Consider the following 15719-nt stretch of genomic DNA (forward strand, 5'->3'; position numbering starts at 1 on the left):
CCCTGCCCCATACATGCTCAGCACAGACTGCAGAGCTGTATGCTGTTATCAGAGCGTGTGAACTATATGAAGGAAAAATCCTAACCATTTATACAGACAGCCAATATGTAATCAGTTCTGTTCACCATTTTGCTAAAATATGGGAAAATAGAGGGTTTAAGACATCTGGAACAGAATTAACACATTTTAATCTGTTAAAACGACTGCTGCTAGCTATCCAGCTACCTGCAAAGATAGCACTTTGTAAATGTAAAGCGCATCAATCTGATGAAACCATGGAAACGAAGGGGAACACCTTTGTTGATATTTCTGCTAAAATAGCTTCGAGGCTTCCCCTCACTTTGAAAATGTCAGATCTCCTAATTATAGATACAGACGTGCTGAAAGATTCACAACAATCTGCACCAGCTGCAGAAGTTAAATCTTGGCTGAATAGAGGGGCCATAAAGAAAGATGACATTTATCATTTGGGAAATAAGCCAATATTACCAAATAATTTATACAAGACGGCGGCCCATGCGACACACGGGGTTTCCCATGTGTCGAGCGAGGGGATGGTACACTTAGTAGATCTACATTTCCATACCATAAATTTTTCTGACTATGCAAAAAACTTTTGTAGATCATGTATTATCTGCTGCAAACATAATCCACAGGGGAACATTAGACCCAAAAGAGGCCAGTTCCCAACAGCTATTCATCCTTTTCACACGATACACATGGATTTCATAGAGATATCATGGTCAGGAGGAAAGAAATATTGTTTAGTGGTTATAGATGCATTTTCAAAGTAGGTAGAAATGTACCCTGCCTAACACTGTGATGCGCTCACAGTGGCGAAGAGTTTAGTGACACATTTCTTCCCTACATATGGTATCCCACAAATCATAAGATCAGATAATGGGACTCATTTTGTAAATAATGTAATATAACTGTGCTCTAAAGCATTAGGGTTTCAGTTAAAAAACCATTGTTCTTACCACCCACAATCTGCTGAGCTGGTTGAACGAACAAATGGAACAATAAAAAATAGATTAAGGAAAACAATGGAAGAAACAGGGAGGCCATGGCCTGAATGTCTATCTCTGGTTAAATTATGGATGAGAATAACTCCAAATTAAACTGGTATCACTCTATTTGAAATAGTACATGGCAGACCTTTTCCATTGCCATCAGAAATGGATGACATGGGAAAAGCACAGCAGGAAACATCATTAGCTGAATGGATGAATAAAATGTTACAAACAAAAGAAGGACAGTTGTCCAGTAGTCTGCCAGTAAATTCTGCTCCGATTTCACAGAACAACCTGAGGCCTGGGGACCTGGTCCTGATTAAGACAATTCACAGAAAGGACTGGAGCACCCCCTGCTGGAAAGGGCCATATCGTGTTCTCCTGACCACACCGACAGCTCTGAAAATCAAAGAGAGACCATCCTGGATCCACAAGAGCCACTGTAAGCTAATATTGCCATTACAGGAGCGAAACCAACCGACGGGGTAACAGGGGAAAGACCGGGTACAAAGGGGTTGGAAACCCGTATGGTCCAACATCTCAAACCGGCGAAGAAAACAATTGACCTGTGCCCAATTTAGCATGGCTTTTTGTAACATGTGGACAGGACTGATAAGCCTGAGCTTAAACCTGGTAGCAGGGCTCTTTCTCTGTTTAAGACAGGATCCACAGGATGTAACATCACACGAGAAGAGATGGACAAGATGGACACTGGATCCAAAAAGCAGATGATTATTATGACATGTTGTAAATGAATATATCTTCAATGCCTGAGTATATTCATACTTGTACTTCATAAAATGACCTTATTGCAGAAAATTGAAAGAAGTTGCTGTTTAAGTGAAATGAGAAAAAGTGCAATGATGATATGAACAAGGCTTGTTTTAATTCTTTTATTTTTTATTATTACATTTTGTTTCTTTGTTTTATTATATTGTTTCACTCTGCCATGATTGCTGGTTGCCTAGGGGCAGAGGAACCGTGTAAGTGTTTCCCACAAAATAATCTGTTTTCTGTCCTGTGGGTTTGTGCTTACACAGTGTTTCATTTTACATGTATTTACTCATGACTTATTCGTGATAAAACAGGGGGGAACTGTTAGGGTTTTTATGACTTTTGTATTGTTTATCACTCATGTAAGTGCTTTTCCCTCCTTACATGTTACAGGAAGGGAGATGGTCACAAGAATGAGTTATGCTTTTATTATTTTATTAGCAGCATCTGGGGGCTATTCACCAGGTCCCCACTTCCCACTTCCTCTGTGTGTTTATAATCAAGACAAATGAACCCTAACCTTTCTGACCCCACACACACACACATACACACACACAAGGTGACTGTGGCTCAATAGGAAGAGTAGTCGTCTTGCAATCAGAAGGTTGTGGGTTCGATTCCAGCTTCCTCCTGCCATATGTTGATGTGCCCCTGGGCAAGGCACTTAACCTCAAGTTGCCGGTGCATGAATGTGTGAGCGTTAGTGAGTGTGAATGTGGCGCTAGTGTGAAGCGCTTTGAGCAGTCTGTATGACTGGAAAAGCGCTATATAAGTTCAGTCCATTTACCATTTACACACACACACACACCCACCCTGAATGATGCTTGAACTGTGTGTGACCAAGCATGTATAAATAAAGAGAGAGGGGGCTAATACTTCATAGTTTGTGTTGCACAGCTACCCTTGCTGCAAGTATAACTGACTCTGTTGTTCCTTACCTCTGAGTTGACTAAATAATACCTATCAGACTATCTAGTATAAACCCACATGACTGGTAGTAGCTTGGCAGACTGAGGGATGCTATAGATAAAGATAAATTAACTGATCAAGTAGCTGCAAGATTTGAATCAAGTATCTGTAAGTGGTGTACGATGAACAAAAACGTAGACAGGATCAACTATATTCACTACAATGTGCAAAAACTAGGAAATTGGACACAAAGTGGGTTTGAAACTGTCCATGACTAATTGGCTTCAACTTCCCTGATGTCATTCCAGAATAGAATTGCTTTGGACATGTTGTTAGCTGAAAAAGGAGGAGTTTGTGCCATTTTTGGAGAAAAATGCTGCACATTCATACCCAACAACACTGCTGCTGATGGCAGCCTCACTAAAGCCATAGAAGGTTTGAGATGTCTCAATGGCAAAATGAAGGAGCATTCTGGAGTAGACACCTCGATGTGGGACTCCTGGCTGGATGTGTTTGGGAAGTATAAAATTTTAGTATCATCAGTAATAATTTCCTTTGCAGTGTTTGCTGCAATTTTCGACATTGTGTGGATGTTGTTGTATTCCCTGCCTTCGTTCTCTGCTCAACCATTTCATCACAACAGCTTTTTCTCCTATGGAAGACAGAGTTACCCAACTCTATCCGTTACTTAAACAGCAGGATGATGAAGATGATGAGGATGCGACTGACCACTTTTCTGGCCTGTACTCAGATCCTTTTCTATATGATTCTGTGATTTAAATGTCAGTAAGTGCCTCTGAGTATAATTGTCTTTGAACTCATGAAAATAATCTTACAGTTAAAAAAAATCCAAAAGAAGTGACTTTTAAGTGATATGAGAATATGAGCAAATATAAGATAAACAGGGAGGAAATGTTGGAATAATTGAATATAGATTTATGTTATATATTTTCCTTTTCTTTAACTTGACTATTTGATCTTTATAACCTTTCATGATGTATGTGTGAGTATGAGTTTGTCTGCAAGCAAGGATCAAAGGTGGAGCTGAGAAGGAAGCAGTCACAGATGAGGGTGTCATAAAGAGGGTGGCTGATTGTGCTGAACAGACAACACATTGATCTTAAGATTGGGGGAGACTGTGGAAGTGTGTTGTTACAAGATAATGGTGTTTATGACCTGTTTATGATGCAGCTGTTTTTCCCATCCTTAGAGAGCAACGTTTTTTGTAACTAGGGACCCCCGAAAGATAATAAAAAGAGTGGAACGGACAGGTGGTTTTCAGAGCGGTAGGAGATTTGTAACTGGAAGCACATCTTTGTCCGTTCTCCTCGCGGCGAGTGAAATAACTAATTCTTTGTCTTTCTCTTCTTTTTGTGATGTTATAAGTATTTTAGGTTGTTTAAACCTGACAGTACGGCTGAAGATCATACTTGCACTTATAGGCTTTAATTATTATCATGCACATATACCCTAGTGTTTACATAACATAAAACAAACATTTCACAAAAACAGACAGACAAAATGGAGACATTGGCCACACAAACAATTGAATTACTCTGTTTGTAAAATAATTTTGTAAATTGAAGACAGCTCTATAGTTTTCTTATGTTTATCAGTATTTCAATTCAGGTAGAACCTTTACTATCTTTATAGGATTTTGGAAAACAAAATTCTGGAAACCTTATAGAGGTAAAAGTTTGGCAATGAAAGAACATCAGACCTTTATTAGCACTTTTAAAAGTACCTCAAAGATGCTCTTTAATGAAACCAATCATTCCCATTCACACACATTCACACACTGACAACTTTTCCCCCCATGGCTGTCATGAACATCCACTTGATGGTTTTTTAGGATTTTGTATTTTTATAATGTAAAGCACTTTGAATTGACTTGCCTGCAATGTGCTGTACAAATAAATGTACTTAGTTACTTCTCTATCAGAGCAATTTCATTTACAAAAATTCCCATATAATTTTATTTTTATATTTTTTAAAATGCACATTGTTTTCTCATAACCCCTTTTGTTTCCACTAGGTTAGTTTTGAATGCTTCAATTTTTTTTTATCCACCAGGATCAATAAGGTGGTGTTTGTGGGGTCCACCTTGAACGTGTTGTCTTTTGGGTCCGTCCAGTCTGGAGAAGTGTCAGGTTATCATTGTCAGGTCAGTGAGGTTCATAAGTCAGTCAGAACCTTGGTCATTTGGTCTTGGGTCGTTGTTGGTCATTTGGTCTGTGCACATAATGTCTCATGGATCCAACCAATGATTAGTCAACAAAACTTACACACAGTGTGATGTTATTTCTCCAGCTTCCATCTGTTGAAGAAAAATGTATTGTTAATAAATGAACTGCATTTCCCAGGAACACTGCATTCCTCCTGGATGATCATCACCTGTTGAAAATCTTCATTATTATGTTAGTCAGTTGTTTCACATATTCAATCAGATCATTAAACTGGTGAATATGGTGGCACCTCTTCAGTTATTTGTCCCACTGGCGCTGAGGGCTCAAGCCCTCTCACAGCTGCAGCAGCAGACTGGGGCTGTGGCTGTCTGCCCCTCACTATACAAGTGTCATTATCTTCTTGTCTGGCAACTGCTATATAAACTTCCTTGCTCTTTTTATCGTTCCCTGCCTTTCTTTTATAAGCTTCAGCAAGCTAATTTTTTGCCATTATTAATTTTTGGCTGGGTTTTTTCCTTTTCCTAAGTTTGTCTTTCTGTTGCAATCTCTGTACCAAATGGGTACAAGAAGCAACCGAAAGATGCCCTTTAAAATCATAATCTTTCTGCCATTTAGCAAGATTTTTTACTGTATCTGGATCTTTTGAGTTCATACATTTTGCATCCCCTTCTAACGGAGGCTGCTTCCGGACACAGTTCCCCATTTTAAGAGTTTTTATTTTTTTTATATTTTTTTATATATTATTATGTTTTGCTTTTTATCTATTAAAAACTATTATTTAGAACTGAGTTCTACTTCTATTAATTTATATTAGCGCTGTTTATTTGATTCTCTTTGCTTTATTATATATGGTTTTATCCTATTTACTCTAGTTTATTATTATTTAGACTCTTTTTATTTTTTTACATATATATATATATATATTTTTTTTATATATATATATACATATTGGGCACGGGGCTGCACGGTGGCGCAGTTGGTGGCACTGTTGCCTTGCAGCAAGAAGGTCCTGGGTTTGATTCCCGACCGGGGGTCTTTCTGCATGGAGTTTGCATGTTCTCCCCGTGCATGTGTGGGTTCTCACCGGGTACTCCGGCTTCCTCCCACAGTCCAAAGACATGCCTGTTAGGTTAATTGGTCACTCTAAATTGCCCTTAGATGAATGAGTGTGTGTATGGTTGTTTGTGTGTTGCCCTGCGATGGACTGGCAACTTGTCCAGGGTGTACCCTGCCTCTCGCCCATAGACTGCTGGAGATAGGCACCAGCTCCCCCGCGACCCACTATGGAATAAGTGGTAGAAAATGACTGACTGACTACATATAGGGCATCATGGGAAGTCTGCTGCTACCCCCCTTTCCTCAGTTGCTGGAAGTTAGTTAAATGCAATTTATTTTGAAAGTTCCAGAAGAGTCCGTACCAGAGTTTAATGTTGAAATCCATGGCTGGGTCCCAACAACATTCAGTTTTGTACAGAACAAGTATTCTCTGGGAATATTTTATTAATTCAGATCTAGGATGTGTTATTTGAGTGTTCCCTTTATTTTTTTGAGCAGTGTATTTGAGGTGTTAAGGCAACATCTAGCACTTAGGAGGTGTTTATCTACTGCCATGAAACCTGCAAGGATCTTGAACATTGCAACAGTGAATATCTGGTCGATAAGTCCAAACGTCTGACCGCTTTAAAGCACTCCTATGGAGATTAGAGGAAATGTAATTCCATGGTCAAACTTGCAAATTAATTGAGTGGAACCTCTCTCCAAACAATTGTAATAACCACTATTTCTTAAAATCTAATTTTCATTAAGAAAATGGTTAGACTATTTACCCACCCCAACAATATGATGCCAACCACTGTCTATCTGGTGATGGACCACACCATTCCCAGTTAAATTTTCCAAGCTGTTTTGATTTGAATAAAGGGATATATCTATTACAACTCATATAGTTAGTAAACTCCTCAGATGAATAAATATTGACAACACTGTAGGTTGTCAAACTGACCTAAACTAAATAACAAATGAGACTGCCATCTTATGTGCAACCACTAGCTATGACCACAGCTTAACTCCAACGCTTATTAATAATTATATAGTTCCTCTCGTACTCGTCATCTTCCGCTTTGTCTGGGACTGGGTCGCGGGGCAGCAGACTCGGTAGAGACACCCGGACATCCTTCTTCCCAGACACCTCCGTCAGCTCCTCCGGGGGGAGCACAGGGCTTTACCAGGCCAGCCGAGAGACATAGTCCCTCCATCGTGTCCTGAGCCATGCTTTGAGCCTCCTCCCGGTGGGACGTCCCTGGGACACCTCCCGAGAGAGGCATCCGGTTTAGATGCCTGAGCCACCTCAACTGGGTCCACTCGATGTGGATGAGCAGTGGAGGAACAGCGGCTATACTCCGAGCTCCTCCTCACCCTATCTCTAAGGGGTGCCCATTTCAGTCGCTTGTATCTGGGATCTCGTTCTTTCAGTCATTACCCAAAATTCATGGCCATAGGTGAGGGTAGGAACGTAGACCGACTGGTAAATCCAGAGCTTCACTTTTCGGCTCTGCTCTCTCTTCACCACAATGGACCGGCACAGCATCCCCATTACTGCCATTACTGCGGCAGCCGCACAGATCCGTCTGTCGATCTCCCGCTCCATTCTCCATTCACTCATGAACAAGACCCCAAGATACTTAAACTCCTCCACTTGAGGCAGGAACTTCCCTCCAACATGAAGTGGACAAGCCACCCATTTCTGGTCGAGAACCATGGCCTCGGACTTGAAGAAGCTGATCTTCATCCCAGCTCCTTCACACTTGGCTGCAAACCACCCAAGAGCATTCTGTAGGCCTTGGCTAGAGGGGGCCAGCAGGACCACGTCATTTGCAAAAAGAAGATACGAAATCCACCCGTCCCCAAACCAAACCCCCTCCAGCCGTTGGCTGTGCTTAAAAATCCTGTCCTTAAAAGTTATGAACAGGATTGGTGACAAAGGGCAGGCCTGCTGGAGTCCAACATGCACTGGGAACAGGTCTGACTTAGTGCCGGCAATGCGGCCCAAACTCCTGCTCCGTTTGTACAGAGACCAGGTGGCCCCTAATAAAGGGCCCCCGACTCCGTACTCCTGGAGCACCCCGCACAGGGCACCTGGAGGAACACAGTGGAATGCCTTTTCCAGGTCCACAAAACACATGTGGACTGGTTTGGCAAACTCCCATGAACCCTTGAGTACCCTGCAGAGGGTGTAGAGCTGGTCCATTGTTCCACAGCCAGGATGAAAACCACACTGCTCCTCCTGAAGCTGAGGTTCGACTATCGGCCTGACTTTCCTCTCCAATAAGCTGGCGTAGGCCTTACGAGGGAGGCTGAGGAGTGTCATCCCCCTATAGTAAGAACACACCCTCTGGTCACCCTTCTTATGAAGGGGGACCACCACCCCAGTCTCCCAGTCCAGAGGCACTGTCCCACATAATGTTGAAGAGGTGTGTCAACAATGACAGCCCCACAACATCCAGAGACTTGAGGTACTCAGAGTGGATCTCATCCACCCCCGAAGACCTGCCACCGTGGAGCTTTTTAACCACTTCGGTGACTTCAGCCTGTGTGATGAAAGAAACCAAACCCGAGTCCCCAGCCTCTGCTTACAACAGGGGATGCGTGACGGCAGGATTGAGGAGATCCTGAAAGTACTCCTTCCACCGCCTGGTAATGTCCTTAGTCGAGGTCAGCAGTTCCCCACCCCCACTGTAAACAGTGTTGGTGAAGCACTGCTTCCCCCCCCAAGGCGTCGGACGGTATGTTTTTGCCTCTGCCACAGCCCGGGCCGCGGCACACTTGGCCACACGATACCCACCAGCCGCCTCAGGAGTCCCACATGCCATCCACAGCCGATAGGACTCCTTCTTCAGCTTGACAGCATCCCTTACTGCTGGTGTCCACCACCGGGTTCGGGGATTGCTGCCGCGACCTTACGGCCACAGCTACAGACCGCAGCATCAACAATAGATGCAGAGAACACACAAGCTCAGGGTCCTTCCCCCCCACTGAGGTGACATTCCACGTCCCTAGAGCCAGCTTAAGCATCCGGAGATCGGGCTGCCAAGGTCTCCACCTTTGTCTGCTGCCCAATCCTCTTTGCACCGGTCCCTCATGGTTCGCCCTGCAGGTGGTGGGCCCACAGGAGATAGTACCTCTCATTCTTCCTAAAACCAGATAACTTGCTCTTCTCATTAAACTTTCTGTGGTTCCTCCTGGGAACATTTATTTTTTTAAAAGAAAGCATAAATTTTGTTTTTAAAGTTATTACATTCAAATCCACATGTAGTTTCAACACTCTGGATGATGTGGCCTAGCATGATAGCACACTTGATCTTTACTGAAATCCTATTCTTTGAATGTGAACTGGAGTTTGAGATATCCACGGCCTTTGTAAACCTTTTTTTTTTTTTTTATCAAAAGCACTCATTCTTCCTCTGGCACCACTAATCATTTCCCTTTGCAAATTGTCATAAATTGATAAGTGTACTTGTGCATTTGTAAAATGTTTAATTCTCAATATTCTTGCACTGATTTTTGATTGTTAAACCAATTTAATACATTTTGTGTGATGCAATTTGGATTTTTTTGTTCTCTTTTGTTAAATCTGTTTCAAAATATAATTATTTATACTCTTTCCAAAATTCTATGGGGAAATTTTATATCGGATTACAGCAACCATTTTTATAATTCCTGACCAGCTTTGGGCATCTTACCATTGGTACTTTAAGATTCAAATTGGGATTCTGCTTAGGCCACTAAAAGACATTATGATTTTGAGACAAAGGTAAACAGTTGATAAAACTAAAAGATTAAACTAAAATCTGCCAGTGGTGTGAATAATTATGGGCTTAACTTTTATTCTTGATTTTATCCAATTCTTCTTAATTTTATAATTTTAATTGAAATAATCCTGCAATAGCATTTACTTCTGGATCAACTGTAGTTTCCAAAGTAAAGGTTTAATTAAAGAATATAACCTACTGTACAAGGCTATTTACTAAAGAAAGATTAAATAGATCAAATATGTGAGTAACACTAAAAACACACAAGAGCTAAATAGTTTATAGGCAATCACAGAGGTGTTAGTATTCAATTGAGGAAACTTTTTTTTTGCTTATGTAGAATGTAGGATATTCAAGAAGAATTATGCTGTAAACAAAGGATTGACGGATGATATGGACAAATCCAACCACAAGGGGTGTCATCTCTGTGATGTAATTCTGATGTTCTGTAGAAGAGCTATATTAACCAGTAGAAACACTCACACCCATCTTTAGAGACTTACAGGATGGAGATGTCACTCCTCCTTATTGACTTGGGACTGGCTGTGGATCTATGTGTTGTCTTAGTTCTTGCTTTTGTTGGGTCAGATAGGATAAACAATGGGGCTTTACCTGTAAAATGTACCCGGCAGGGTACAACTCGTATTCCTACATTCTCAATGGATGGGGACTACATTATTGGTGGTGTTTTTTCCTTCCACTACAAGGAGCTTACAAAGATTCATTCATACACCACCTTGCCTGAGCCACCCACTTGCAGAGGGAGGTTGGTAAGATGCAGAAGTGTTCGGAAATGGAGGGAGTATCATACTGAAAAGTCAAGTTTTGATTTATATGATGTAGAGCTGTGCTGCAAAGTGCAATGATTTGTATAAGGGTATTTTTAGTGGTGATTTGCATAACATCAAACATCATAACATCAAAATTAATTTCAACGGTGTAAACATCCATTTGCCTATCGATGTTGATAAAGCTCTGAGTTTTTAAATATACTCAAAAGTTAATAAAACAAATTGTACACTGACTAACCATCTCATGTCTGTTTTACTTTTTTTTTTCAAGAATGCTTTAATCCTTATGGATAATGTATTGTAAGAATACCAAACATTTTTGTCATTTGTGGGTTTTCCAAGTGTAATCTTCTTTGTAAAAATTTGAACTTATAGGATGCATATGAAGCACTAACATGTTCTAAATGTCTGTGTGCAGTATCAACAGTCGTGAACTGCGCTTCGGTCGTGCAGTGATGTTTGCTATTGAGGAGATCAACAACAGCACGGAGCTGCTGCCTGGGATTAAACTCGGCTATGAGATATATGACTCATGTGCCTCTGTGCCTGTGGCCATACATGTGGCATTTCAACTGTCAAATGGGGAAGACCCTGTTTTTCAGATAGGTGATAATTGTTCTCAATCAGGTGTGTTGATGGGTGTTATTGGTGAGTCTGGGTCCACACAATCCATCAGCATGTCACGCATCTTTGGACCCTTCAAAATTCCTCTTGTAAGTAGTTTGAAGTTATTTTAAACTGTAATAGATCTGTTTTAGTATACCTTTGGTAACGAAGATCAGTTGTTATTTTTGTTTTCTTTAGGTGAGCCACTTTGCCACTTGTGCATGCCTGTCAGATAAGCAGCAGTACCCAACTTTCTTCAGAACTATTCCCAGTGACCATTACCAAGCTGATGCAATGGCCAAACTGGTGAAACACTTTGGTTGGACTTGGATAGGAGCGGTCCACTCTGACTCAGATTATGGAAGAAATGGTATGGCATCTTTTCTTGTAGCAGCAAGCCGAGAGGGGATCTGTGTAGAGTACATTGAATCTTTCTATCGGACCGACCCAAGAAGCAAGATACAAAGAGTAGCTGATGTTATCCGCAGGTTTATGAATCTTTGATTTTTCTTTTGTAATTTTTTTTTAAAGCTCATAGTATTTAAAGAATATTTAAAGGTTTATAGAGTAAAATCTATTATCTCTTTAGGTCAACAGCAATTGCGGTAGTGGCATTCATAGCCGATGGTGATATAAAATTCCTGTTTGAAGAACTGGATCAACACCGTCCTCCACCTCGTCAGTGGATTGGAAGTGAGAGCTGGGTAACAGACCCTCAATTAATGAGCTTCAGCTTCTGTGCAGGTGCAATAGGAGTAGCCATTCAGCAATCTGTCATCCCTGGCTTTAGAGACTTCCTTCTGGATCTCTCTCCCTCTGAAGTGGGTGCCTCCTCAGTCCTTACTGAATTCTGGGAGGATGCATTCAACTGCAGCTTGACAAAAAGTGAGAACTAGATGTGGTAAATTCCCAGTTTGATTCAGTTTATATTATTTAAATAATTTTTGTCACAACGTGCCAACATGATCAAACCATTTAGCAACAAATGAACTAATAAAGTCAGTGTCAGCTGTAACTAATTTCCAAAAGATAGGATGAATATATAATCTTTTTCTTTGGCATTCAAAGTTATTTTGATAATGTCACAAGATATTTTTCATGACTAAGTTGCAGTGCTAAAAGAATACTAAATTTCAGTACAGCCCTTTCGGTTTGATATACATGTGTACCAAGCGAATACAGCATTGCTTAAACACGTTTATGTGCAGAGCAAAGTACAATGAGTTGTAGTCTGTTGTTCAGCTTTAAAAAACTACACCAAAACATACCGGCTGAACTCCCATTTATTACTAAAGTCTGCTTTTTAAGGAACATTAAGTTTCCTTATTCAGCTCTAGTGACAATGGTAAAAGAGAGAATGACAGGACCAAAGGTTTGTCAGCATTTTTCAACACAAAGCTTAACTCTTCACCAGAAACAACTTCAATCTGAATGTAAAGGCCACTGCTACTGGAGAAAAATTAGCTAAAGTGTGCTCCAATAGTTGTATTCAATCAGCCTAAAATCCTGCAAAGCAGCAGACATGTCGGCAGGATTCCCTGTGAGGAGATGGGATACCCCAAAAGCTAAACTTTTTGGGTGCATTCAGGGACAACTAATACACTGGTATGTCAATATATCAAAAATGTTTATTTAATTTTTTTTATGGTCAACAATCAGCACAGTCTTGTAAAAAATCCTAAATAACAACTTTCAAGTGGTTTAATTGTTGTTTAATTTATCCAGGGATTGACTATACCTGCTTATACTTGTTTATTTGAAAATAATCAGATCCAATAACAGATCCAACAGAACACATGTCCAATTAGTTTTACTAGCAACTCTTTGGAGTTTTAAAACATAATAAAATCAAACAAATTTTTGAAGTTATTTGTTCACTGCTGAACTATGTAAAAATGTTTTGTTTAATCAAAAATGTTTGTTAAATCAAAGTGTAACAAAAATGTGCAGAACTGTAACTTTAAAACTAAGGTATGTACTGATCCATGATTTTTGTGTACCTTTACACCCTTAATAAAATATAATATGAAAATATGACAACACCTTATTTTGTGTTGATTATATTCAGCTACCTCTGCAGAAAAGAAGCAATGTGATGGAACTGAAGAATTAAAGACACTCAAGATCCCGTATACTGAGACGTCTAAGTTCAGAATTATTAACATGGTGTACAAGGCTGTTTATGCAATTGCACACGCTATTCACAATGCAGTGTGTCAGGAAACTAATTTCACAACTCACTGTAAAAAACAAACAAGTTTAGAATTTAATCAGGTGAGTTTAAATGAATAAACTGCAATCCCATGTTTACTCTTGAACAATTATATAACACTAAATAACACTTACACTTGTGTTTCTCCTTGCTCCTATTTTATAATTTTTTACAATTTGCATGTTTTAGGTTTTCACTGAGCTAAAGAAAGTCAGCTTTACCCAAAATGGCTACCATGTCTCTTTTGATGCTAATGGAGACCCCGTGGCTGCTTATGAGATTGTCAACTGGCAGAAGAGTGAGAGTGGCATTATTGAGCTGGTCACAGTGGGGTACTATGATGCGTCACTGCCAAAGGGCCAGGAGTTTCGTATTAACAGGAACTTAACCTGGGTGGATGAAGAAATGGAAGTAATGGCAACAGTGCAAATTTACTCAGCTACTTAAAACAGTTGCGCACATTTTTTCTTAATATTTCTATTTTCTATCTCTGTTCCAGGTCCCGATTTCAGTTTGCTCTGAGAGTTGTGCTCCAGGGACTTATAAAGTGTTGCAGAAAGGAAAACCTATCTGCTGCTATGATTGTATACCATGTCCTGAAGGAGAGATCAATAATATCACAGGTGAATGTAATTTATTTTTATAAATCTGTATCATCAAATATTTAAGTACTAACAACCCTTTATGATTTAATTTCTAAGATTCTCCTGAATGCATCCCATGTCCCAGAGAATTCTGGCCAAACTCAAAGAGGGATGCTTGTTTCCCTAAACCTGTGGAGTTTCTTACTTTTGATGAAGTCCTATCAGTGATCCTGGCTACATTCTCTGTTAGTGGGGCCTGTCTGACCTTTGCAACAGCAGTGATTTTCTTCTACCACAGGACAACTCCAATTGTCAGAGCCAACAACTCTGAGTTGAGCTTTCTGCTGCTCTTCTCTCTGACTCTGTGTTTCTTATGTTCATTAACATTCATCGGAGCACCGTCTGAATGGTCCTGTATGCTACGACACACAGCGTTTGGCATCACCTTTGTTCTTTCTATCTCCTGTGTTCTTGGGAAAACTATAGTGGTTTTAATTGCCTTTAAAGCTACACTTCCTGGCAACAATGTCATAAAATGGTTTGGTCCTCCACAGCAAAGAATGACTGTAATGTCCCTCACATTGTTTCAAGTTTTAATATGTATTGTGTGGTTAGTTGTAAGTCCTCCCTTCCCAGTGAAAAATCTAACCACCTACAAGGAGAAGATCATCCTGGAATGTGCATTAGGCTCTGCTGTTGGCTTCTGGGCTGTGCTTGGCTACATTGGCCTGCTGGCTGTTTTTTGTTTTGTGTTAGCTGTTCTAGCTCGGAAACTACCTGATAATTTTAATGAAGCCAAGATGATAACCTTCAGCATGTTGATATTCTGTGCAGTGTGGATCACCTTCATCCCAGCATATATCAGCTCTCCTGGAAAATTTACTGTGGCTGTGGAGATATTTGCCATTCTAGCCTCCAGTTTTGGACTGATACTGTGCATATTTTTCCCAAAGTTCTTGATAATTTTGTTTCAGCCAGAGAAGAACACCAAGAGATATTTAATGAACAAAAATCAAACCTAAAATGTTAAAAGTTTGAAATCCAGAATACACGATGTAATGTGATAAATCATGCAACAAAACCTAAACTTCTCAGGATCATAAATACTTGGATTGTTCTATTGATCTATTGTTGGAGGTTATATATAAATAGCAAATGAAATTTTAAACATACAGTGTATATATGAGTTTGGTTTTCACTTTTTGATTTTAAATTTTGTTTCAGTGCTCTTAAATGGAAACTTGATATATCATCATTTAGCGGTACAGTTGGAGTGATTACAAATAAAGCTGATGATTGAATTTTAGTTATTTCATTAACCTTCAGAACTCAGTAGTACATATGGTAGTATATACACTGCTCAAACAAATAAAGGGAATGCTCAAATAACACATCCTAGATCTGAATGATTGAAATATTCTCATTGAATACTTTGTTCTGTACAAAGTTGAATGCGCTGACAACAAAATCACACAAAAATCATCAATGGAAATCAAATTTATTAACCAATAGAGGACTGGATTTGGAGTCACACACAAAATTAAAGTGGAAAAACACACTACAGGCTGATCCAACTTTGATGTAATGTCCTTAAAACAAGTAAAAATGAGGCTCAGTATTGTGTGTGGCCTCCACGTGGCTGTATGACCTCCCTACAAAGCCTGGGCATGCTCCTGATGAGACGGCGGATAGTCTCCTGAGGGATCTCCTCCCAGACTTGGACTAAAGCATCCACCAACTCCTGGACAGTCTGTGGTGCAACATGACGTTGGTGCATGGAGCGAGACATGATGTCCCAGATGTGCTCAATCGGATTCAGGTCTGGGAAACGGGCGG

The 15719-nt window shown here is 40.1% G+C and overlaps 1 protein-coding gene across 1 annotated transcript; it reads left to right on the forward strand.

The window, feature by feature from the left end:
• Positions 1–9735: 9735 nt before the first annotated feature.
• LOC124883606 (extracellular calcium-sensing receptor-like) lies at positions 9736–15345 on the forward strand. Its single transcript, XM_047390780.1, has 8 exons — positions 9736–10456; positions 10900–11194; positions 11286–11575; positions 11677–11972; positions 13156–13361; positions 13489–13710; positions 13799–13922; positions 14001–15345. Exons 1-8 carry the CDS (start codon positions 10197–10199, stop codon positions 14903–14905), a joined length of 2598 nt encoding a protein of 865 aa, XP_047246736.1. The 5' UTR covers positions 9736–10196; the 3' UTR covers positions 14906–15345.
• Positions 15346–15719: the final 374 nt, after the last annotated feature.

This window comes from Girardinichthys multiradiatus, chromosome 18, assembly GCF_021462225.1.
Source record: "Girardinichthys multiradiatus isolate DD_20200921_A chromosome 18, DD_fGirMul_XY1, whole genome shotgun sequence".
NCBI classification, from domain to species: Eukaryota; Metazoa; Chordata; class Actinopteri; order Cyprinodontiformes; family Goodeidae; genus Girardinichthys; species Girardinichthys multiradiatus.

What these genes read in the sequence shown, in the direction of transcription:
- LOC124883606 (XM_047390780.1), top strand. Translation starts at nt 10,197, where the DNA reads ATGGAGATGTCACTCCTCCTTATTGACTTGGGACTGGCTGTGGATCTA. An exon ending in CCACCCACTTGCAGAGGGAG is followed by an intron (nt 10,457 to 10,899) that starts GTTGGTAAGATG and finishes GTCTGTGTGCAG; the next exon opens with TATCAACAGTCGTGAACTGC. An exon ending in GGGTGGATGAAGAAATGGAA is followed by an intron (nt 13,711 to 13,798) that starts GTAATGGCAACA and finishes TCTCTGTTCCAG; the next exon opens with GTCCCGATTTCAGTTTGCTC.